Source organism: Arachis hypogaea, chromosome 20 (genome assembly GCF_003086295.3).
Source record: "Arachis hypogaea cultivar Tifrunner chromosome 20, arahy.Tifrunner.gnm2.J5K5, whole genome shotgun sequence".
Lineage (NCBI taxonomy): Eukaryota > Viridiplantae > Streptophyta > Magnoliopsida > Fabales > Fabaceae > Arachis > Arachis hypogaea.
In genome coordinates this window covers 138,644,402-138,669,926 of record NC_092055.1, presented here as the reverse complement: position 1 = coordinate 138,669,926, position 25,525 = coordinate 138,644,402, and the positions used below count along the sequence as shown (strand labels likewise).

The 25,525-nt window shown below is 32.0% G+C and overlaps 3 protein-coding genes across 3 annotated transcripts; 2 read left to right on the top strand and 1 right to left on the bottom strand.

The window, feature by feature from the left end:
- The first annotated feature begins 4,491 nt into the window (after positions 1-4,491).
- On the top strand, positions 4,492-7,820 carry LOC112784554 (serine carboxypeptidase-like 45). The gene is made up of 9 exons (XM_025827797.3): positions 4,492-4,747; positions 5,175-5,279; positions 5,847-5,942; positions 6,069-6,238; positions 6,478-6,762; positions 6,856-6,980; positions 7,082-7,174; positions 7,258-7,375; positions 7,448-7,820. Exons 1-9 carry the CDS (start codon positions 4,492-4,494, stop codon positions 7,595-7,597), a joined length of 1,398 nt encoding a protein of 465 aa, XP_025683582.1. The 3' UTR covers positions 7,598-7,820.
- Positions 7,821-8,970: 1,150 nt separating this feature from the next.
- On the bottom strand, positions 8,971-9,920 carry LOC112784555 (10 kDa chaperonin, mitochondrial). The gene is made up of 3 exons (XM_025827799.2): positions 9,550-9,920; positions 9,321-9,460; positions 8,971-9,242 (listed from the first exon to the last, which is right to left on the bottom strand). The coding sequence occupies exons 1-3, from the start codon at positions 9,652-9,654 to the stop codon at positions 9,194-9,196; spliced, it is 294 nt and encodes a 97-aa protein (XP_025683584.1). The 5' UTR covers positions 9,655-9,920; the 3' UTR covers positions 8,971-9,193.
- Positions 9,921-10,836: 916 nt separating this feature from the next.
- On the top strand, positions 10,837-11,654 carry LOC140183273 (uncharacterized). Its single transcript, XM_072231307.1, has 2 exons — positions 10,837-11,136; positions 11,412-11,654. The coding sequence occupies exons 1-2, from the start codon at positions 10,837-10,839 to the stop codon at positions 11,652-11,654; spliced, it is 543 nt and encodes a 180-aa protein (XP_072087408.1).
- Positions 11,655-25,525: the final 13,871 nt, after the last annotated feature.

Below are 25,525 nucleotides of genomic sequence, written 5' to 3'. Positions count from 1 at the left end.
ATGGTTTAATTGTCAAACTCTAACTTGTTACCATTATTATAATGAACTGTGAATGACCTAAGAAACTCACTTCTTCATTCATTCAATCCCCTTGGCCAAGGTTTTATTCATCTCAGTCATTATAATCATAGAGCTCAAACTCTTTACCGAGAGTTGACGGATTCTTTATTGACTAATCATTAATTCTACAAGTATTTAAATCACACTCACTATCCATTCAACTAGCACCCTAGGGTATTAGGTGTCCGGGATCAAAGTATAAATACATTGTTAATTACTATGACAGTCGCAGGTCAAAGGAAACTCTATTACCATGTTTATCTTGAGAATATTCTATTGACAAATATGTGGTAATTATAACCATTAGGAATTTTCAGAGTGAGTCAGTTCAATGGTCATATCTCTATATGCACCATCTATATATATATATAATTTAATAAATGAGATCTATTAATCTTCATCCAATGAAGACCATTATATATATATTGATCTTTCTGGATTATTAATGTCATTTTTAATAATCCTATGACCAAGAACAATTTAGATTAAATTATAAAAGATTCATCTCTCAATATTGTGATCACTATCACATTGATAAATCTCTAAATTTAATCAAGGATGTTATTATATTAACATTTTAATATAATAACAATAACAAATTATTTGACACATGATTGATTGAATTGTGGTTATACTTCTTATTCCCAACACACGGTGTTATGTTCACTAATAAAGTTTGTCAGAGTTAAAGAAGAGTATATTGCAAAAGGCAGGTTTGTGTGGGGCCAAGTGGGTGAAGAAGGTGTTCTACATGATTCCGATTGCGGTTGTGTCAACTGGTGTATAGTATGAAACATTTGTGATAGGATCGGACGAAGACATGCAGGTTTTGTTTCATTGTCAACGCAGTTTTTCGGAGGTGAGATTACACGAGCTGTATGTCAAGTTGGAAGATGGTGTCGCCAGTTCGAAGACATCAGCACCGAATCTTCAGTCGACGACGGTGGATGATGCTTCTACCTCGATGCTTGTTGTTGTACCTGGTTGTCTGTTGGCTGAACCTCCATCTGTTCCAGCTGGGTTGGTTAGGTCACCCAATTTGATTTCCGGTCTTTTAGGCGACAGTGAACCGAATCGGGTTGAAAATGCGATGCAAAAGGATGATTCGGACGATGAGCCAGATCACATATTGGGAGACAGTGACGAGGATACCCCTAGGAACCCACGAGCACATCAGGGGCCATCCAGTTCTGGGTCTCACCAACACCCGCCACATTTCTCAACGTTGAACTTAGAAGCCATCGGCCAACAACCGAACATAGATTCCACCTTCGGAGGTCAATGATTACACGACGAAAATTCTTCTGAAGAATTTCATATTGGCCAATCTTTCCAGACTAAGAAGGAAACTGTGTTGAGTGTTAAGGATTATAGCATTCATTTGAAACGTATCTAAATGTATCACACAACAAGTGATAAAGGTCCAACTTTTAAATCCATAAGTCCTATGATAATAAATTTAAAATAGTAAAACTTAAATATAAGAATCAAATCTTTAATTTAAAATAATCCATTACTAAACCTATGATTTTAAAAATTAAATCTTAAATTTTAAAAAAATAAACTACAAAACTTATAATTTTTAAATTTAAGAATGTAAAATAGCATCCATTAGGTTCTTTTTACTAAATTTAATTTTTAAATTCTAAACCTTAAACAACCAAAGCTATAATATTAGAAGTTAAACTTACATATTCAAATAAAAGTTATAATTTTAAATCTTAGTTTTTATATACAAATCCTATATTTTGATCTTACCTTTAAATTTTATATCTTAATTTTGAAATCTTAAATTAGCCAACCTTAAATTATGTGTTCTAACTACTGCACCCGAATACTATATTTTATATTATATGAAATTCAATAACTAAAAGAAAACAAACTTACCTCTTTGTTGATGCTGTCGGCAACGTGCGCAACGCTGTTGAGCCGGTAAAAATTGTGTTCGTCAATGGTCTCGGCCCAGCAAAATCCAAATGGCCAAATTCTCACCACACTTTCCTCTCTCCCTCTCTCTAGAACGTCTCTTTCTCTCTCTAAAAAGATGGAAACGGCTCAAACTGAATAATCTGCGACTCCCTTTCGTTGTATTTATACTAAAGCATAAACTGTTGGACTCCTGTCGCGGTTTATACCTTTGCCGTGATTTTTAGTTATTTGAGTTCTCAACGTAAATCGCTAGAGTGGATAGCGATTTACACTCATTTAAAATTCGTGAAACCCCTCTCGTATTTTATATAGAATAACAAAAAATTACATTTGTGTATGCAATTTGTAAAAATTGTATTTGAATAAATTTAAGACCCAAATAATTTATTTTAATCATTTGGCCTAATAATTAGGTACATACTCTCATTCATATTGTAATTGTAAAGAAAATACAGAATAAACGTAAAAATAAAATCAAACATGTGGATCCTATTATTTTTTTAAATAAAAAAAAATTTCACTACCAAATATCTCGATACTATATACCCTATGTACATATGTATTCTGTATGTGAGCGGTACTCTAATAATTTTGTAAAAATGCATAAAATAATTAAATGTGGCTAATTGAATGTAAATACTATAAGCTAAGTTAGTTAGATTTCAAGGCATACAATGTAAATGACTATTTAGATAAAAAGATCTTTATATAAAAATAGTAATTTAAAATTATTAAAATTTTTACTAAATTGCTTAATATAATATGCTTCAATATTTTAACAATTCTGCTACGTTACCAATAGTATTTTTGTCAATTTTTGCCAACTCTTATTTATAACGATATTTAATAGAAGTATCTTTGTGGATGTGTCTAATAAAAATATCTTTTTTATGGTTGTATTTAATAAAAATATCTTTATAGATATATTTTTTAGATGTGTCTTTTTATATATATACTAAAATATAATAATTAATTATTATTGACAATAAATTGATAGATAATATGTTGGTACCTATATTTTTTCATATTTTAATTATTATCCTTATATAAAGATACCGTGAGTTCTAGTTAATAACCACCTATAATATAAGCTAGGAAGGAAGAAAGAAAGTGGAGAGAGATATACCTTAATTGATATCTTTGCATAGGATGCTACCGGGTGGGTATTCCATGTTGGACCTTTTGATTTTGATTCTCTTATATATGCTTTTGTCGCTTCTTGATCTCCAAATAAAGTTGAAGGGAATGGAAGAGAAGGGGAGATCAGAGAACATGGATCATGCATATTGCTTTCCAACTGTTGTATGCATGCGTGTGCCTAAGTGTGATCCATATTATGTATGCGATAACTCATTAAATTTTTAAATGAAATTCAGATGCGCAACAGATTATTGGTTTTTGATGGATGCTACCGATAACCAAAAAGTGTGACCAATCTGTATGTATTACTTCATTAATGTTGCCTAATTTGTCTTCAATTCTATTTTTAAGTAGTAGTTGTGTTTATATATCCAAATAATTAACATGTACGTATACGTTCATGTTAATAATCAAACTAATAATTATTGTTGCTAATGGGTATAGGTGTTGTTAAAAGTACAAAGGAGAAGATTGAGGCTATATATATGACGGACCCCATCATTATAATATAGGGACAAATTAATGTACCATAAACTTTTGAGGAGTGTATCTCTTTTTTTCTGATATATAAGATTCGTATACTGAAGCAAATAATATCCTGCGCTATATGCTCTATGCACGAAACATAGATATACAATGGAGTAATGTTACATGTACACTAAAATCAGTCTATCAGTATAAAATATATGTTAAAATATAAATATATATTGAAAATAAATTAAACCACACATATATTTATACACAAATACATTGATAACTAATTTTAATAATTAATTTTAGTGTACAAATAACATTTTTACATACAATGCAAATCATTCATTTCTCCAAGCAAGCTAGCTAGCGGGTTCATGCAAATTGAATTCAACAATAATAGTAATAATAATTATGGTCATAATAAATCTAGTTTTAAACTAGCTATTTATTAGATAGAATTTTTGAAAAATATTAGAGATTATTAGAATTTATTATTTTTAGTCATTATTTAATTATCAATTCAATTTTTTTAGTCTAATTCTTTTAATCTAATAATCTAACAACATACTTTATTTCATATTTTTAAATACTTAATTATTTTCTAATATTACTCATTTTTTTTCTCTTGGACGTATTTTTTTTTGTAATGAGGTCGTGAAATTCAATGTTGTTAATTAAAAGTATAGAAAAAAACAACAAAGTCGGCAGGAAGTAGAATTTGCAGGCTATAGACTACAATAATAATTGAAATTTTTGGATCGGATTTACATATTAATATATTCTCTAATAACACATTTAATTAACCCTTTGATTACTATATATATAATATACTTTGAGGTTGAAGCCTCATCATCAAAACTAAACCTAGCCACAACTATAATAATCACGATGATACTAATTCATAAGTCACACACTATGATTGCATCATTTGTTTCAACACTACTACTACTTATTGTGGGAGTAGTGAATTCATATCCGGAAGGCGATAAGATAAGCAGTTTGCCAGGCCAGCCACGTGTCACATTTCAGCAATATGCTGGCTACATTACTGTCGATGATAACCATGATAGAGCTTTGTTTTATTATTTTGTTGAAGCTGAATCAAACCCTGCTTCCAAGCCACTAGTTCTTTGGTTGAATGGAGGTATATATCTAATTAAGAGTGATTTAATTTAGTATATTAAAAAGAACAAAAATATATTATTCGCACACTAAAATCAGCCTGAAATATATTTATGTATAAATATATGTGTGGTTTAATCTATTTTTAATGTATATTTGGTGTACTCGCAATGTAATCGTAAAAAAAAAGAATGAATGATTTTTTTAATGGCCAATTCTATAGTGCTTATGAATTAGTGCCTAAATTTTGTCTAACCTATTTTTTTTGTAGTAAATTTTGATTTTTTAAAATTATTTATTTTTATATATTTTAAATTAAATATTAATTATTAACCTTTTTTAACAAGTAAGTACCACTTTTTAGACACCAGAACATTCACTTTTTTTAATAATATGGACATTAAATTTAAAGAGGACTAATAAGCTATTATTGTTTTGACATTTTAAAGGGCCTGGTTGTTCTTCGGTTGGAGTTGGAGCTTTTGTTGAGAATGGTCCTTTCAGACCCGGTGACAACAATATTCTTCTAAAAAATGATTATAGTTGGAATAAAGGTAATTCATAAATTGATAAAAACAACAATTTAGTCGTCGCAAATTAATTTTATTATGGAGGCATCGTTAGTGTAGGACGCAGATATGGAGAGGAGGGAAGCTTTACCAGGCTGTGGTGTCAGGAACACAGTAATCGGATCCTGCGAGTTGCTGATGGGAACTCGGACCCTCCGATTTCCTGTAAATTAAAAAAAAAAATTCCTCTCAAACAGAAATCGGACCCAGCGACTAGTATAACGAAATAAAAATAAAAAAAAACCAACAAAAAAAACGGACCTTCCGTTTTGATGAAGACATATCGCACAGTCCAATTTCTCCCATGTGAATTTTGTATACAAGCAAAACGGACCCTCCGATTTGTTTACAAAATTTTCAAAACAAAGAACTCGGAGGGTCCGATTTCTTCTTTCCCATAATTCGGTGTAGTACCCCACATTCCATAACCCGGCACAACACCTGCCCCTCTTCCATAACCAAAAAAATTAGCCTTTAGTCGTCATGTGTAACATTGGTTATATATTAATTATGTTAATAATGTTATTTTCTTTTTATATTATCATATTACAGAGGCAAACATGCTATATTTGGAATCACCAGCTGGAGTTGGTTTCTCATACTCTAGCAATAAATCTTTCTATGACTTGGTTACAGATGAGATAACAGGTTCATTAATTAATTTGATACCACATTTAATTTCATTATGCATTATAGCGTTCTGTTCTAGATTTTTGCTGATTAGCCAAAAATAATTAATACGAGAATTAATAAATATTAAATTTTTTGGTACAGCAAGGGATAATCTTATATTCTTAGAGCGCTGGTTTGCTAAATTTCCTGAGTATGCAAAAAACGAGTTCTTCATTACTGGGGAGAGCTATGCAGGTCACTATGTTCCACAACTTGCATTTCTTCTTATTCAATCCAACACCACCTTCAATGTTAATCTTAAGGGAATAGCGGTGAGCACGTACTGTCACGTCATTAAAAATAACTAATTTTAAAATATACTATGGTGGAAACTCATGTGCAATCGACTTCACGTGAAGTTGATAGATGAGAGCAGTTAGATATGATTTGATTGATTTGACTAAATTTTCATAAAATGGTTCTCAGTTATCAACTTTACGTGAAGTCAACTGCAACTGAGTTTTCACCATATACTATTTAAAGATATGAATCTGATTAGATGTATATGCAGTTAGGGAATCCTCTGCTGGATTTTAATGTTGACCTGAATTCGGAAGCGGATTATTTATGGTCTCATGGGCTAATATCTGATTCGACATACGAACTATACAATACAATATGCAACTCTTCTCAATATATGAGAGAATCTATAGATAGAAAGATTAGTGCTGATTGTGCAAGAGTAAATAATGTATCGTCCACCGAGATATCCGATTATGTTGATCAATATGATGTCACTCTTGATGTTTGTTTGTCACCAGCCAAACAACAAGTTTATATGCTCACAAATCAAATGGTAGGTAATTTCTGACCGTGGTTTAATCTATTATGTCCTCATCATTTAATTTAAATTTGTTTGTTTAATTTGTTGTTCCACCACTATATATAGCATGCTACACAAAATATAGATGTTTGTGTGGGAGATAAATTAGTGGTATACTTAAATAGGAAAGATGTGCAACAAGCACTCCATGCTAAACTTGTTGGAGTTACCAAATGGTCAACTTGCAGCACGTAAGTTCAATAAATTGTGAGCATTTCTTTTTTGAATTACTAGCTATGTTTATATTTGTGAATTTAAGTTCAATAAATTGTGAGCATTTTATATGTTACAGGGTTCTGAATTATGACTATCATAATCTAGAAATACCAACACTTCCTCTTCTAGGTACATTCGTTGAGTTGGGTATTCGGGTTCTCGTATACAGGTATAGGTAACATACATTGTTATTTAGTACGTAGCTTCTCACACGAGTCATGGTTCACGTATATAAATCTTTGCTTTGTGCAGTGGAGACCAAGATTCAGTGATCCCATTAATTGGGTCAAGATTTCTGGTGAATGCATTAGCCAAAGAAATTGGACTCAATACAACAGTGCCCTATGGAGTCTGGTTTGAGGGAAAACAGGTTAATTAATATAATGATATTTTTATTCAACAAGAATGTAATTTCACTGAAACTTTATTATATTAATTATAGGTAGCGGGATGGACACAAGAATATGGCAAGATATTATCATATGCGACGATTAGAGGAGCATCTCATGAAGCTCCATTCTCTCAACCAGCCAGATCTTTAGTGCTACTTCAAGCATTTCTTCAAGGAAAACCACTTTCCAATAATATATGAGCAGAGATGAATAACGCACCCCTTACTATTATTTTTTTTAATCAGATATGGATGAATAATATATACTTCAAATAATGCTCTTTTTTTCTTTTAGGTGAGCTTCATATCTGCCATAAGTATGTAATCTCAAAATCTAACTTCGATAAAGAATTGAAATTGCGTCTTACATTAGGTCGTGGTTGTAATATTAAATCTCAACAAAATAAAAGTTAGTTTTGGTTTCTTTTGTTTCCATTGTTATAATGTTTTATGTTTAATTATGCACCTCATATTAAAATACAAAATATACATAAAAAATAAATTAAATAAAGGGTAATGTTAAATAACCAATAACTTTTTTGAACATGAACAACCACTAATAAAATAAAAACACACTACACCTTCAAATTAACCACCCAAATCTTAATATCAGAATAACCATCTACACATCTAGTAAAATAAACATTCGATATATCTATTGTTCACATTATTGTTCACATTATTCACCAATGTTATTGGTTACCTATACTTTTCTATAAATAAATTATGTGCTAGTCTTAAGAATAGAGTGGTCCAATACAAAGTGAGCAGAACAACGTATATAAGAACATAGTTTTGGGTTAACGATACAAAACTGTTATTATCCTTTCTTTGTGATCTAGAGTTTGAACCCCAAGTAAGAAGTGAGAAAGAAAATAATAACAAAACCATGATGAGAAAAAAACTGGTATTAGCAAGATACATGAAACCCGGTTCTATGGTGACATTTTGCACTTTGTAGATAGGAAATCCTCTCCTCGACTTTAAAACTGACTTGAACTCTAGTTGTGAGTTTTATGGTCATGGACAGATCCAAGTTCAGCATATGAAATCTACACCAGTCTGTAACTATACTAAAATAAGAAAGGAGACACAAGATAGACGTTTGTGCTGAAGACGAAACAATGGATATACTTAAATAGGAAGGAGGTGCAAGAAGCTCTCCATGCTAAGCTTGTTGGTGTGTCCCTGAATAATCAACTTGTAGCGAGTAAGTGTTTTCTTTAATTGTAATTCTACACATCAAACTTAAGAATTTAAGAATTTACATGCGACTATAAAATATACTCTTGTGTTCATTTAGCTTGTCACCCTTGTATTACAGAGTTACAATTATGACTATCATGATCAGGATTCATACCAAAATAAAATATACATTGCAATCAAAAATTCAAAATATACCTCAGAAAGAGCATTACTGGGTACCGATTCTGAATGTGAAGTTAACACTAGACCGAACCAAATTGTAAAGAAAATCCTATGAGCAATACTATGATAATAGAATTCAATATTATGCCTGATTCTTCTTTACTCACACTTCAGAATCAAGAATTCTGGTGCATTGGATCACCATATATATAACTCGATGATTTTCATTTCCAATTGATTAAGTCTGATTCCAATATATGAGATACCAATGAAAGGAAAATGCTTAAGCAAGCAAACACAATGCATTAAAAAAGAGTTTCCCCATTTGTTGCAGAAAAATGGCTTGTTCCAACAGCAGACAACATACATTAAAAATGATGATAACAGAAAGAAACAGGTCAAATTAAGCAGAACAAGAATTGGTACAAATCAATCATGCAGCGTCCCCAGTATGTCTTCATCTCTGTAAAGATGATACCTACACAAAACAAACGCGATTAACATATAATATTGAACATGTACATGTAAACAAATGATTACGATTACGATTACGTACTGTTTATCAGCAAGGTTGACCTCAGTTCCACCGTATTCAGGCAAAAGCACAGTGTCGCCTTCTTTAACAGAAACCGGAATTAGATTCCCTTCCTTGCTACGAATGCCAGGCCCAATCGCAACTACTTTTCCAGAATTCAGCTATGAAAGTAACACACACATGCCATTTAGTTACTAACCACATCAATAAACCATGACGGAAAACAAGGAACTCAAATTCAACTACTAACCTTGGTGGATTTCTCCGGCAACAAGATGCCGGCGTTCGTTTTCGATGGGGGAACGATCTTCTCCACCAGAACCCGATTCAACAACGGAACCAGCCGCTTCGCCATTTCTCTCTCTCTCTCTCGCCTTCTAGAGAATTCTGAATCTCAGGTTCTTTGTTCGCCTCAGTTTGGGTTTTTATTTCCCATGTTAGGGTTTTACAGAGGGTTTAATACAACGGGTTCTAGAATCTTCTCTTTACATCTCGTCTCTTCTATTTCCCTTTCTCTACAAAATTAATATTTAATTCAAGTTTCATTTTATTGAATAATTTTGTTGTTTATGTATTTTAATTTAAGAAGGTTTTCCTAAAGGTAAGATTGGATAGTCTTCAATCCTAAACATTATATTACACATTTACATACATATGTAAAGGTTTTATCTATTATTTGGTTAATCCGGATGTAACATATTAAAAGATAACGTTTTTAGCCACTTAATATGTTTAGATATTATATCAAATTTGGAATCGAAAAAAAAAGAAAGAAAACTGGGCTGGACTTTTTCCATGAGAGATCAAACTAGGCCTAGTTAAATGCCAAATAAGCCCAAATGAGATCCAGACCACAACAAATGAGTAAGCAAAAAAAATAGACAAGTTCTATCAGGGCCCATTTTTTCAAACCTCGCCAATAAGTTTTGTTAAAAGAGATAAAAACTCAAGTGCAAAAACAAAAGAGGTAAAAGCCTATGATTAGTGATCCCAACAACAATAAAAGCCCGTTATGCTATCTATGATTTTCCTTTCAAGAGAAAAACTCAAAATAGCCTCGACAATTACCTCGAAAGACAACCATGTCCTTAACAAAAAAAAACTCCAATCCGTCCCTGACAATTACCTCGAAAGGACAACGAGACTCCTGTCCCAAAAAAAATTCAATGTTGTTTTTTTTTTTTCTTGGAGGACTCGTCCTTTCGATATAATTGTCAAGGTATTCACTCTTTTTTTTTTAAAGAGAGAAAAAGAGATTATGACCAGGACGAGCAGTTGTGGCTTCAGAAATCAAGAGCTAATTGAAATAGAGATGGGGATAGAAACACTAGGTATTACCATATGAAAATTATTATTCGAAGAAGGAGAAACAAAATTCTGAGCCTCAAAAATGAGGAAAGTGTTTGGAAAGAAGAGCAGAACAATCTTAAAGAAATGGCTGCCACTTATTTTAGTAATCTCTTTAAATAAGATAAAATTTAAAGAAAGAGATGTCAATGCACCAAAACTTTTTTTTCCTGTTATTGAAGAGAGAGTCATGGGGGGGACCAGAGTTACTGATGCAGAAGAGATTAGAAAAGCTTTCTTTGATATCGGTGCCTACAAAGCTACTGGGGTGGATGGCATTCCTGCTGCGTTCTATCATCATAATTGGGATATTGTTCACAAGGAGGTCGTAGAGATGATCATCAATATCTGGAGAAACACTAAGAATGTGAAGTTGATAAATGAAACCATGCTTGTTCTCATCCTCAAAGTGGACAGACCAGAATTCTTGAATCAGCTTCGGCCTATTTTTCTTTGCAATGTCATGTATAAGGGTCTTTCAAAAAATATGGTTACTAGATTGAAACTTTTTCTCAAAGATAGAATTTTTCCTTTTCAATTTAGTTTCGTACCGAGTAGAAACATTCATGATAACATTGTGATTGTTAAAGAAATGGTTCATTCTATGAAAAAAAATCAAGGGAGCAGGAGATTTATGTCTATAAAAATTGATTTAATAAAAGTCTATGATAGAATCAGCTGGAGTTTCATTCATGATTCTCTTTTAGAGTTTGGAATTCCGGATCAATTGTGCACTTGTATTATGAATTGCATATCTTCTCCCAGCTTCACTGTGTCGTGGAATGGCAAAGAAGCCAATCTTTCAACCCTTCTCGTGGTATCAGGCAAGGGGATCTGCTATCCCCTTACCTTTTCGTTATTTGTATGGACCAATTGACACATCTTATTATGGAGGGAGTTGATAATGGGAGCTGGAATCCGATGAGAGCTGGGAGAAATGGACCTCAAATCTCTCATCTCATGTTCGCTGATGACTTGATCTTGTTTGTTGAGGCCTCTTCGGAGTAGTTAGATAGCATTCAGACTGTGCGCAATAGATTTTGCAAGACTTATGGTCATGCGGTGAATAATGAAAAAACCAATATTTAATTCTCCAAGAATGTCCCTTTTCGAACTAGACAAGATGTTGCTAATAGAAGTGGTTGGGCGGTATCTTGGGGCAATTATCCAAGGAACCAAAATTAGTAAGAACCATTTCAATCACATCAAAAATAGTATTAGTGCCAAACTTTAGGGGTGAAAAACTGGTTGTTTATCTACGGCAGGTAGAGTCACATTGATGCAGGCTGTAATGGGAGCTATGACTATTTATCCAATGTAGCATCTAATGGTTCTTAAGAGTATCTGTAAATTCATAGAAAAAAAATCCAGAAAGATTTCATTTGGGGAGACACGGCTACAACAAAAAAACGCATTTGATTAGATGGGAGAAAATTTGTACTCCTAAAAATCAGGGTGGTTTAGGATTCAGAAAGCTCAACAAAGTGAACGAAGAGGGTAAAACATCATCAACAATCCGCAAGACCTTTGGATCCAAGTTATGCTTAGGAAGTATGGTAGAGGTTGTTCGATTTCAAAGAGTGTTCATACGTATAGTGGAGACTCGCATCTTTAAAAAAGTATTGTTAACATTTGGCCAAAACTTTTGATGAATACTAGTCATATTATTGGGAATGGTAAAAAAATCAACTTCTGAAAAGAGGATTGGATTGCACCAGGTTCAAAACTCATTAACCTGACATCTCTGATACTTATGTCAGGTGAGGAGAATTGTAAACTAAAAGAGTATATTTGCAACGATGGAACCTGGAATATTAACATGATGGACAATTTATTCCTTAACCATACTATAAATAGAATCAACTCCATTAATCCCCCCAGACATTATGAAGGAAAGGATACTCTTTTCTAGAAACCAAACTCTCATGGTGAATTTACCATCAAGTACGCTTGCCAAACTCTTACTAATAATGATCCCCTTTCCTCTCTAATGTGGAAGAAAATTTGGAAGTGGAATGGCATCCCAAGAGCCAAACAAATCAAGTTGCAGATGGACTAGCTAATATGATTTTGGATTGTGATCAAGAATTTATTTTGCTGGATCATTCTCCTCCTGATTTTTTTTCTGGTTTGGTGTAGTTTTTTTATATTCTAGGCCTTTGGACCTCCACGGGACAAAAAAAAAACAAAGAAAAAGAGATTAGGGAAAAAAAAAAGTGTCAAAATGTATGTCCTCATGTGTGGAACGATGTTAATTATAAGTTCATCCTAAATAATAAAAGAAAGCATGCTTAAAATTCTGTTAATAATGATTATGTAATTTCAACAAGTGAACAAAAAGTGCAAGTGGAATAAATCAGACAGGTTGGCTATGATAATGGTTGTTGATTTGACCACCCTAAACCTAGCTAGTTTTTGTTAATGTATCAGTTCTCATCATACCATCCTGGTCCTGGTCTCAATAATCATATCGATTCATATATTAATGCATGGTTGTTGCATTATTTTGCAGTTAGATCGAGTATACAGTGCTCTACTACTATTTCTAAAAACGTCCACATATTATATAATCTTGTTAGAATGACCCATTTTTCTTATTCTTTAAAAAAAATGTATATATGTTATATGTGCGTAATACATAAAAAGTCTTAACCATGTTCTATTAATACTTCAAGTTAGCATGTATATATGCATTGTTGATGACTACCACATCTTAATTAATTTAAAATTTTTTTTGGATAGACCACCAAAAAATACAATCGAATTATTTTAGGATTGACAAAAATATTTTTAAATTTTATTATTAACAAAAATATCTTTAAATAATTTAAAAATGTTCGAAAAATATCTAATTGTGATTAAAGACCTGCTCTATTAATGAAAGAGTGTGATGTGACTCATTGCAAATATTAGAGTCTTATTCACTACATAAAAAATTCAGTTTGCATATTACTTTTTTTTTAACATAGAACGTCTCAATTTACACATGTATATTTTTGTTACGTTTTAAACAATTTAAAAATATTTTTGTCGATAATAAAATTTAGTGTCGACGATAAAATAATTCAGATGCATTTTTAGTGGTTTACCGGACGTGGTTCACTATGGTGATCAATGAATATATGTAGGGTTATGCTAGGTAACCAATAACTTTCTTGAATAACATAAACAACCACCGATCAAATCAAAACGCAATACATCTCCAAATTACCCGCCTAAATCTTAATATTAGAATAACCATCCACACATCTAGTAAAATAAACATCCGATATATCAATTATTTATATTGCCTACCTATACTTTTTCATATATGTATAGTAGTGTAGCAGTTATGTGGCAATGATGGTAAGAGGGAAGAAATTTGGGGGGAGGGAGGGGTTTGACCCAAGGCTAAAGTAAAATGTGGAACATAAAAGAAAGGTTACACCAAAAAGTGAGAAATGGTTCTTTGCCCTAATCATGCCGCTTGTACTCATAACGACATTCCCCATTTTTGCTCTTGTTGCAATCCAAACCAGATGCCACTCATCATCATCATCATCAACAGCAACATTTATATTTATAATTATTTCCCATCAAATTCAATTCATGAGGTGCTATGCTGGACGTGGGTCTTAAAACTTAATACAAACAAACACTAAAAGTAAATAAAGCATATGTAGCTAACAACTCCAACTCAATTACATATAAATTTAACTTTTTCAAACTTATATTTATATATGTTTCTTTGCTTACTCATATCACATTATTTCTTCAATTTGAGTGAATAATATGTTTTTCTCCAAATATATATATATATATACAAAGTCTTGACAAAGTATATTATACAAAGTCTAAAAATATAGGTCCATATCATAATTATATATATCAAGTCTTTCTTGAATTTTTTTTAGCATAATAATACAAGGAGTGGTCTTTGACATTCCAATTACTTGGTTTGAACACTTCAGAAGAGAGAGAGGGGAGCAATATTAGACCTTGAAGTCATCAGAAACACAATTATAATTAGATTGTGACAAACAAAAGCAAGTTGTAACTTTTTTCGGAACCTTTATATAAGGATTGAGAGATTATGTCATTTGAGTTATAGTTTATTCGCAAAAGCAAATAGTAACTTACAATTTCATCTTTAGATCAATTTAAGGATTTATATATTTTTCTTATCTTCAAATAAGATTTGGAATAATAAGATTAAATTAAGAAGTTTAAAATTTTTTATTATTTAACATATCCATTTCCGTTACAACCAGTATTGGATTTTTTTGTTTGAGCCATACGAGATGAAATTCTCATATACAGTTTTATTGTTTAGGTCCCTCCTCATGTCAACACATTCTATTGTTTAGGAAGAATTACACTTTTTTTTTTTTACAAAAAATATGAGACTCGAACCCACAACCTCTTAATTGAGTATAGAGAGACTATACTATTTGAGTTATTATTCATTAGCTAGGAAGAATTACACTTACTTGCTTTTTAGTCCATATATATATATGTCCGCATTATGATTTCACATTATTCTATTCTATATCATCCTAGCTCTGATTTTTCACACACGAGCAGGCATTGATTTCTCTTTGTTTTGTTCCACGTACGCCCTCACAAACTTTATATAATTCATGTCTTCTCATATCAATTAACTTCTAATGGAAGCTTGCATATTGTGATGATGGCAAAATGAAAAATTAAATTGTGGACATACATACATAAGTGAAATTCTTTATCTTAGTTTATATTTACAATTACCCCTTTTTCTTCTTTGCGTTATCTTTTACGTACCATATTTTACAGTGCTCTAGTGAGTATGATCGATGGGCCCTCTTCAAGAACAAAAACAATCCCTGTGCACGGGTAGAGGCAGAAATAGTGTATAATTTGACACTACTACATCACCTAAAATAATTGAATCACATTTTTCTTTCTTACTATACATTACATTGACTTGTATTTTGTATATATTTATATAATGCTATGGATATATCGTACATCTATATGTATAGGTATGCTTTTACCTATCTTGGATACCTCGTTGTCCTTTCGAAGTAATTGTGAGGGTCGAATGAGAATGAGGTATTCACTTTTTATTTTATTTATTTTTCAAGTTCTAGGTCTTATTATGTTGAGTAGTCTAGGTCTTATTATGTTGAGTAGTGTAGTGAGTGATCCTTCGTAATTAATGAGACGTGGTTAAAAGGGATAAGGAAAATTATAAAAAGGAAAATTGAAATAAGACACTCTTCACTCTCCTTAGTTTTGCTCATTATATTGTCTATGCCTTTTACAATGCTCTACTAATTCAAGATCTACTTAGAACTATTAAATGAAACACCAGCAAAATATTTATTTTTAGAAATTGAGACTGAAATTGAGATTTAGCATTATGTTTAGTAGTCAGTGATTAAAACTAAAATTTTAGTCCTTTCAGTATTTTTAAAAAATAAAAATATAAAAAATTAAAATTTGTAGAGATAAAGTCCAAAATTTTAATAATATTTTTTTAAAAAAAATATTTTTATTTAATTTTTTAAATTTTAAATCTATTTCATTTTCTATATTTACCTTAAATTAAACATAATATTAAGACATAACTCAATCTAATATATTTTACACTAAATATGATACAAAGACTTAATTTAATTTTTATCTCTTAATTTCTATCTCTTTTCGAACACAACCTAAATGTTGCTTGCTTACTATAAAATTCACATTTTCTAAACATAAAAATTTAATCATTCTTTTTTTTTTTATCTTATTAATACATAACACATTTACACTGCATACTCACACGCATTAAATAGATTCATATTCCACTTCTAATTTCAACCAGATTCGAGTCTGGATGCATGTGGCTATTTGAGAAATACAAGATGTGTCACTTGAATTAGGTCTCTAACCACAATAATCATTATAAGTATGAGACAACACTTTAAAATTATTTTTTGGCATAAATTAATTAAGCTTACTTAATTTTTATTACTTAAAAAAAATGAAAGACTAGGCGATATGATTAACTCAATACATACTAAATAGGTACACATATACACCCTTAATAAATTGTATTTGATCATATATTAATTTAAGAATAATATATTGATTTAGTCAATAACATTTGAAATTTACAACTCATAAATATCAGTAATTAAGACCCAAAGTCTGTATATAATGTCTCGGAAAGAATTAAAGAGGCAGGAGAAACCATGCATTATTGTGCATTTATATTATCTTTCTATAAAATATTAATAAACTATAAATGTGGATTCATAATCTCTCTTAATAATTTTAGCAACTTCAGATAATGAAGCTTGATTGGTTATTTTTTATAATATTTTTGGCGATCATCAGCTCTTGTATGACTTTCATGTACTGATCTTCCAAATATATCAAAAAGTGACCAAAAACATAATCATTTGTAATAAGAAAGTATCCACTACATGCATTCTCTGAAATTCACCCCCTACCCTCTTTAATTTCAGGCCCACAACAAGCTCTTATTTCTTCTTTTTTCATTTACTATATGGCATTCTCTATCTTCAGGTTTAATTTAGAGTGAATACTCCATAATTATTTCGAGAGGACAACGAGAGTCTCAAGAAAAAAAAAAATACTAAATTCGACTTCTGATTTTTTTTGGGACAGATTAGTCTTTATGCTAAAAAAACAACATTGACTTTTTTTTTTGTACAGGAGCTTCGTTGTCCTTTCGAAGTAATTGTTAGAGGTCGAATTGAGTTTTTTTTTTTTTTTTGTCAAAAATTTCGTTGTCTTTCAAAATAATTGTCCAGGACTATTTTAGGTTTTTCTCTTTAATTTACTTTTTCGTTAATTCTATCATCCTTTTTCTAATTCTCTTATGATGCCAATTAAAGAGACTGAATCCCAAATCTTCTACAGCTAAAGGCTCAAACTTTTCGTTATCTTGTTTTCCAAGTAAAAGTTTCATTTGATCCATATATAAAATAATTACAATTCAATCACGCCTTATAATTAATCAGTTCTTAATAAAATTTAAAATTTAGTTTCTGAAATGTATTCACAATTCAATGAAAATTGACCAGTTATTAGGGGGGAAATGATATATACAAAATATAAATTTATAAAATATTAAAATCAAAATAAAACATACCGGTATCATTTTAGAAACTAAATTAAATAAATTTTTGCTCTTTGTTTTTCGTTAGCTTTTCATCAGTGAGATAAAAATTATTTGTGTTAAATATACACTAAAAATTAGCTACTATGTTAAAAAATACCTAATAAAAAAATTTATTATATTATTATAAATCAGTTTAATTATTCGTTTATTGAAATTTTAATTATTTTACTATGACAATTTTAATTATTCTATTAATTAATTACTAATTAAAAAAATTATGTGAATCAATATAATTATATATAGACTAATAAATTTAATAACTGATGTATATATAACATTTTTAAATTACAATAGATAGGAATTGCTATAAGACCCATTTAATTAATTAAAGCTAATACGGTGCTTTATCATACTGTGTTTGGGTAATTAAGTACGTGCCCACTTAATCATATCCATGCTAGGTCCCGACTATGATGTAATTGGATATGAATTTATTAATTATTTATGCTACCGTGATCAACTTTTCTCTTCAAAGGAGTGATTATGTTATTGACTATAATGTTTATAAAACAAGTTTATCTCATCCTTTTTGACTTAATCAATGTTCTCAGCCGACTCTTTTTCTCTCTTTCATTTCCTTAATTAGCTTCTTACTCAAATGTGTCTTCTTCTGTGATATTCTTCTATCGATTTTGCTCATAAATCAATCTTTTTAAGTTAATAATTCACTAACAAAGTCGTAAATGAATAAAACAAAAAAAAAAGTTAATTCATAATATTTTCTTTTCTTCCGTATGCAATAATCAATTGTTGCCTTAAAGCTTTGCTATATATGTTAGGCTGTGTTTGTTTTCGAGAACAAGATAGGATAAAACATTAAGAATAAGATAGGACAAGATATTGATAGATAGAGACACAAAATTTTATGTTTTTGTATTCTATTTGGTGATAAATTAGAACAAATTATGAAAATCTAATTTATTCTCATTTTTTAATTCAAAAATTTTGAGATGAAAAATATAATAATAAAAAATATAATTATAAAAAATAACAAGAATAATGAAAGAAAAAATAAAAAATAAATTATGTCCCTTGTTAGTATTTTTGTGTCTTTTCTGTTAAAATGGACACAAAATACATTAATTCAATGTCTCTAAATTATATCTTTTCTGTCAAACACGATTTTGTGTTTCTATCTGTCTCAGTGTTTTAGTGTCTTATCTCTGTAAACAAACACAACCTTAGTACCATTATTATTATAAAAATTAGTAATTCAACTTTCACCCAAAGAAGGAAAAAATCAATAAAGAAAGAATAACTTGAATTGTGGTGTTAATTACGAGCTATATATATGTGAATGAAGAATTAATGACAAATTTAATAGGTCTACATATACCTGGTTGGGATCTTAATATTTAATTGGGTTTAGTTAATATATACCTTAAAAATACATTATAAGATTAGTATTAATAGAATATTTTAAATATTTTTATTTAATAAATAAAAAATAAATATATTAAAAATTTAAATCTTTTATATTTAAAAAAATAATTTATCATCTTAACATGTATTTAAAACACAAATTAGATAAATTCTATTTAATTTTATATACGGCCGAAATTTTTCCAATGGTATTCACCAAAAAGTATCACATTGATTCTGTAAAAAAAATATAAATAAAAGGAAAGTGTCACATTAATCAATTACACACGTGAAAGTATTAAGGTCAAGGAAGACATTGAAAGAAATTATTACTACAATAATTTTTCTAGCTTACACGCCTTTATCTTCGAGTTTATTTTTAGTTTTCTACACTTGCATTAGCTCACTTGTGATGGGATAATAACTAATAATAAGATTTAAATTTTATTTAAAAATTTATTTTTGATCAATAAATTATAATATATATAAAATAAAATTTAAATTTTAAATATTTACTTAAATGGATACCAGCTCAAGTTAGTTACATTTTCTTTTTCGTTGATAAAAAATAGTATAATTGTATATAAAAATAGTTTAACTATTATGTCGATCTCTATAGTTTTACTAAATTTTTAATTAGATCCTATACTTTTCTTTTTTAATTGAGTCCCTATACAATATCAAATTTTGTAATTAAGTCTTTGCCGTGACAAAAATATTGAAATTAACATAATATTCCGTTAAACAAAATAAATATGCCTAACATTTAATTCAATATTCTGTATAGTTTAACAAAATATTTTATTAATTTCAACGTTTTTATCACTACTATAAGAACTTAGTTACAAAATTTAATATGATATAGGGAACTAATTGAAAAGAAAAAAAAATATAAAAATCTAATTAAAAATTCGGTAAAATTATACGAACCGACAAAGTAATTAAACCAAAAACTATTAGTTACCAAATCAACCAAAATATATTTATGTATATATGAATTATTTTATTTATTTTAATATATATTTATATGAATGACTTATTTGATTTCTAACATTTTGTGTACAGGTAGTATAATTATTTTTTTATTATCAACCTAAAAAAAGTTCAGTAAATCTAAAAGCCAACATAATAGATTGTTGCTATAAATTATAATTAAATATGAAAAATATTAGAGGTTAACAAGTTTTATTAATATTAGTCAATATTTTTGGCTAATATTTTAATTTTATACTATTAAAATGTAGTTTTTAGTATTTAAAATTTACTAAATATGGACTAAAAATAATAAATTTTATTAGTTATATAATATTACTCATTAAATATAAAAGATTTGTACTCTTTTGTTTTTAAATAAATGTCTCTTTTTTCTTTTTAGACTCATTGAAAAATTAATTTATTTGGACAATCTCTTTTTCTAAATATACTAATTTTTAATAAATTTAACCCTTTATCGCCATTTCGTGCTGATGGCAAGGAAAAAAGTATCCCGTCTTTTATATATCACGACAGTACAAGTAGGTTTAAAAAATTAAAACAAAATAAATACAAATGAGCACAAAATATAAGAAAGAAAAATAATCAAAGCATGATCAGGAGTCCGCCTGGACGTTAGGAGTAGAATCTTCTAAGGTTCGTCGCGTTCCAAGTCCTGGGTATCTTCTTTCCATTTAGTCGCTCCAACTTGTATGTGCCTTTGTCTTGTACCTCTTTCATTCTGTAAGGTCCTTCTCAATTGGGGGACATTTCCCCTTTCCTTGGGATCGGTGGACCGATGTCGTTGCGCTGCAGCACCAGGTCTCCCTCGTCAAATCTTCGGCTACGTACCTTGCGATTGTAACGTAGTGCCAACATCTGCTTCAGTACTACTTCCGAAAAATGATTCATTGCCTTAGTCTCATCTACCAGGTCTTTTTCACTCGCCTCATCACCTCCTCCCAGCAGCAACCTTGGGCTGGATCCTCCTATCTTGATAGGGATTACGGCATCTACATCGTAGGTGAGCCGGAAAGGCGTCTCTCCGGTAGCAGATTGTGGCGTTGTCCTGTAAGACCATAAGAACGAAGCTAACTCGTCTGTCCACGAGTCTTTCCTCTGTTCCAAGCTCTTCTTTAATCATTTCAAGATGACCTTGTTTGCTATCTCTGCTTGCCCGTTACTTTGAAGGTGCTCCACAGAGGAGAACCTTTGCTTGATACCAAGGCTTGATAGGAACTCTCTAAACTTCTTATTGAAAAACTGTGTTCCGTTATTCGATATCACGATCTCAGAAATTTCGAATCAAGCGATCACTTGCCTCCACAAGAATTTCTTGCAATTTGCGGACGATATACTTGCCAATGGCTCTGTTTCTACCCACTTGGTATAGTAGTCAATGGCCACAATTAGGTATTTGACTTGTCATTGGGCCGTCAGAAATAGGCCTAATATATCGATTCCCCACTGAAAGAAGGGGCGGGAGGCCATGATGGAGCTCAGCTCCTCTGCCAGTGCCTTATGAAAGTTTGTATTTTCTTGGCATCTGAGGCATTTCTTGACATATTCGCTTGCATTGGTCATCATAGTGGGCCAATAATAACCAGCTCTAACGAGCTTCCAGGTCAACGACTTTCTCCCAATGTGGTGTCCATAACACCCCTCGTGTACTTCTTTCAAAACATACTCCATCTGCCCGGGCCGCAAATATTTCAGCAAAGGTTGATTGAGCCTTCTCTTGTACAGTTGACCTTGCACCACCGTATATTTGGCGACCTCTCTTCTCATGACCTTAGCTTCTTCCGTGTTTTTTGGCAAATATTCTTCCTCAAGGAACCGTTGGATCGGGTCAATCCAGGAAGGTGGTCCCTTTTGGCTCTGGACCAAGCATAAAGTCACCGATGGCTCCTTCACCAAACCTTAGATGAGAGACCGATTTTTCACTCTAGACTTGGTATTGGCCAATTTCGACAAGAGATCCGCTCTAGTGTTTCTTTTCCTACGTACATCCTGGACTATCACCTCCTTAGAGCCTTTGCATAAATGTTTGGTTTTTTCTAAGTACTTTTGTAGTATCGGGTCCCAAGCTTGCTGTGTCCCATTTATTTGGGCCGTTACTATCTCGGAGTCACTGTTGACTTCGAACCTTGCTACTCCGACCTCTCTTGCTAGCATTAAGCCTCTAATCATGGCTTCGTACTCTGTTTGATTATTGGAGACCAAAAATTCAAATTTAATAGATTGCTCGTAAGTCACTCCCTCTGATCTTTCTAATATTATCCATGCTCCACTAAACGCTTGGTTGGATGCTGCGTCAACAAGGAGTTTCCAATGTGTATTCGAGGCCTCGAGCGGTTTACCAACCACCTTTACTAAGAAGTAAACCATTGCTTGGACTTTGATGGCATGGTGGGGCTCGTATTGAATGTCGTATTGAGACAACTCTATTGTCCAGGTCATCATCCGTCTCGCTAGGTTGGGTTTCTGTAGTATCTGCCTGATCGCCTGATCAGTTCTCACTGTAATTGAGTGTCCCTAGAAATATTGTCTTAGCCTCCGAGAGAAAACTAACAAGGAGAAAGCCATCTTTTCTAGTATTGTGTACCTCAACTCTGACCCTTGGAGCACCTTACTTTTTCGTGGACTCGTCAACCCGTTGTGTTATCCCTAAGAGGTTGATCGGGTGCTTTGCCTTGGCGATGTGAGTGGTGAACTGGGTTAGGAACTTCAGAGAAATGTCCGCAAAGGTGGTTATGGAACCTTGTAGGAGGAAATTGAACCAACGGATCGCCAGCCTAGGGTCACGGGAAACGCCCGACACCTAACCGCATCTCCCACACCCTCCAGGTTCATCTTGGTTTCGAAGGCCGTGATGTGCTCTTGTGGGTCTTGGGTACCATCATACCTCATGTCAGTCGGCTTGTTAAAGTTCTTAGGTAGGCGAACTTTGAGGATGGAAGAGTGGAAGGGAGCGGCGCTAATTACCATGGGATCTTGGCGTTTCCTTTTTCGCTCCTCCCTACGTTCCTGGCTTCTCGATTTGTCTCGGGAGTACAAGGGCTAGGTATGACCGTCAGTTTGGTCGCGCCCATCGTCCTCCTTTCCCTCATGTTGCCTTTCTCCCGATCTCCTCAACGGGGACCGGGTGAGAGAATGGCTCAGCTGAGCCTCTACGCGTGAGCAGGTGTTTTGGCTAACCTTAGGGTTGTAGCGGTCTCTTGCTGCCAACTCTCTTTCGAGATTTTGAACCCTGTGCTCGAGTTCTTGCATGATTCGGGAGTTGTCACTGCTTGTATCCCTAAATGGACACCTTTCGGGAGACTGCTCGTAGGAGTGGCCATGATCAGAAGGGGTTGGTCACCTCCGAAAGGTCCTCGTACTCAGTCTACTCATGAGGCAGCCCATCTGCCGCTCATTGTTTGCCTCCTTTCCTGGCTCATCCTCCGGGTGGAGGAAGACTTCCATCATCATCTCGCGTCAAGTTCCCATAGACGACGCCATTGTTCATGGGTTCAGATGGTCAGTTGGTGATGAAGTGCTTGGGGTGTTGATGGGAACTTGAACGTGAACTTTAGACAGAAGGAGCTGTGTGCGCGATTTGTCGGTTGGACGGCGGATGGGGCCACCTACAAAGATACTCTGATACCAAAGTATGTGTCCGTACGATAAGGCAGCTTGGTTAGGGTTATGGTGACGTACTTAAGAAAAGGGGTAAGTCCCTCTTTCTTTATCTCAACTTATCCGGGTAGGCCATCTTTTGCCAGGACCCAACCCTCTGGAAGTTTCTACCAAGTAGTAGGATCTCTTCAAAAGATCGGAGGACATGTAGGGCGTTATGTCATATGGATAGAAAGCGGGTCCGTTTGGTGGACCCACCATCTTTTAGGCTAGGCCAGAACAGGTGGCTAACCTAGTTCATAAAAATGGCTTATATAATTCTATAAAAAAAGAGTATGCCCACCGGCAGGGGCGTGGTAGTAGTACTCGAACCCACAAGTACTTATTTCGTCCTTATCCGGTTGAGGTGAGTTCTAATTAAGGGTGAGCCTCTAGTAAAACAAAGTTTAATTTAGTGTATATCCATCCCAATATATATATATATATGTATGTGTGTGTGTGTTTTTTTAGTTACTGTGTCTTATTTTGACTAATTTTATGAATTAAGCAGTATAAATTTGACAAATTTAAATTATTAGTCTTAGTCCATCTTTTTTATTAATTTGACAAGTTGTCCAGCAAATTCGGTCCATTTTACTTCTCCTAATTTGATCTAAACTACTAATCAAAACTTTGGCATGTGAATCACTAATTACTTTTTTATTTTAGCGCAGCCATATATAGAATCTATACTAAGTCAACTGTTGTCACAAGCAAAGTTCTTAATTAAGGTGTCCATTTCTTAATTAAGGTGACATTATTGGACAATATAGGAGAGTGGCAGGTTTAATATAATGAAATCTTACACAGAATTTAATACTAATTAACAATCTTCTCACAAGTAGAAAAAGTAATTGGTGTTAATTGACAATTAATAATTAACTCACTCTCCGATCCCTTTATGAATTAAGGATTTAACTATGTCTTAAGAACATATTTTAAAAATATAATAATAATTTTTTTTAATATTTTTATAATAATTTTTATAAAATAATTTTTTTATGGTATACATGTTTAATCTATATTCTTAAAATATAAGTTAGCAAAAACTATAAATGTATGCCTGAAAACTTTTTATTTATTTAATTTATCAAATAAAGCATCCTAGACAAATCATACTCATCAATTTAAAAATAAATGGTGTGCTTCATTCATATTGCTTGGCTGGTGTATAGACCAAAGAACTTGGTGAATATATATACTTATTTATATGGTTACCCAAGAAGAAATCAAGGGCCACGATGATCACATACATGCATTAAATAGAGAGTGCGTGGTAAATTAATGTATAATAAGGATGGAGGATCATTCTTTTGTGGGTTTTTTTTTTTTTTTTTTTATATGGAAGTAAAAGTGGTGATATACCTTAACATTGTAATTTTTTATGTTATTTAAAAATGTGGAAGATACATAAATCGGAGGGTCCGATTTCTATACTTCAAATTTTTTAATTTTTTTAACAGAAATCCCTCGGTCCGATTTCTGTTCTCTCACAAATCTCTTAGTCCGATTTCACAAATTCCTCAATCTGATTTTTGTATCCTCACAAATCGAACAGTCTGATTTCTGTACTTCTCACAAATCGGACGGTCTGATTTTTGTTTATCTAATTAAACGGTTCCACGTTTGAAAATAACATCCCATCAACCCACATTTTGAAAAAATACCGTTGCTACTCCAATATCAAAAACAAAATCTGTTCTTTTGTGAACCACATAGATTGACAACTTATTTG

Coding starts and splice junctions, on each gene's coding strand:
- LOC112784555 (XM_025827799.2), bottom strand. CDS start 9,654: ATGGCGAAGCGGCTGGTTCCGTTGTTGAATCGGGTTCTGGTGGAGAAG. Junction 9,461..9,549: donor TGCCGGAGAAATCCACCAAG/GTTAGTAGTTGA, acceptor TTACTTTCATAG/CTGAATTCTGGAAAAGTAGT. Junction 9,243..9,320: donor GTCAACCTTGCTGATAAACA/GTACGTAATCGT, acceptor TGTTTTGTGTAG/GTATCATCTTTACAGAGATG.
- LOC140183273 (XM_072231307.1), top strand. CDS start 10,837: ATGGGGGGGACCAGAGTTACTGATGCAGAAGAGATTAGAAAAGCTTTC. Junction 11,137..11,411: donor AGGGTCTTTCAAAAAATATG/GTTACTAGATTG, acceptor ATCTTCTCCCAG/CTTCACTGTGTCGTGGAATG.
- LOC112784554 (XM_025827797.3), top strand. CDS start 4,492: ATGATACTAATTCATAAGTCACACACTATGATTGCATCATTTGTTTCA. Junction 6,763..6,855: donor ATATGCTCACAAATCAAATG/GTAGGTAATTTC, acceptor CACTATATATAG/CATGCTACACAAAATATAGA. Junction 6,981..7,081: donor AAATGGTCAACTTGCAGCAC/GTAAGTTCAATA, acceptor TATATGTTACAG/GGTTCTGAATTATGACTATC.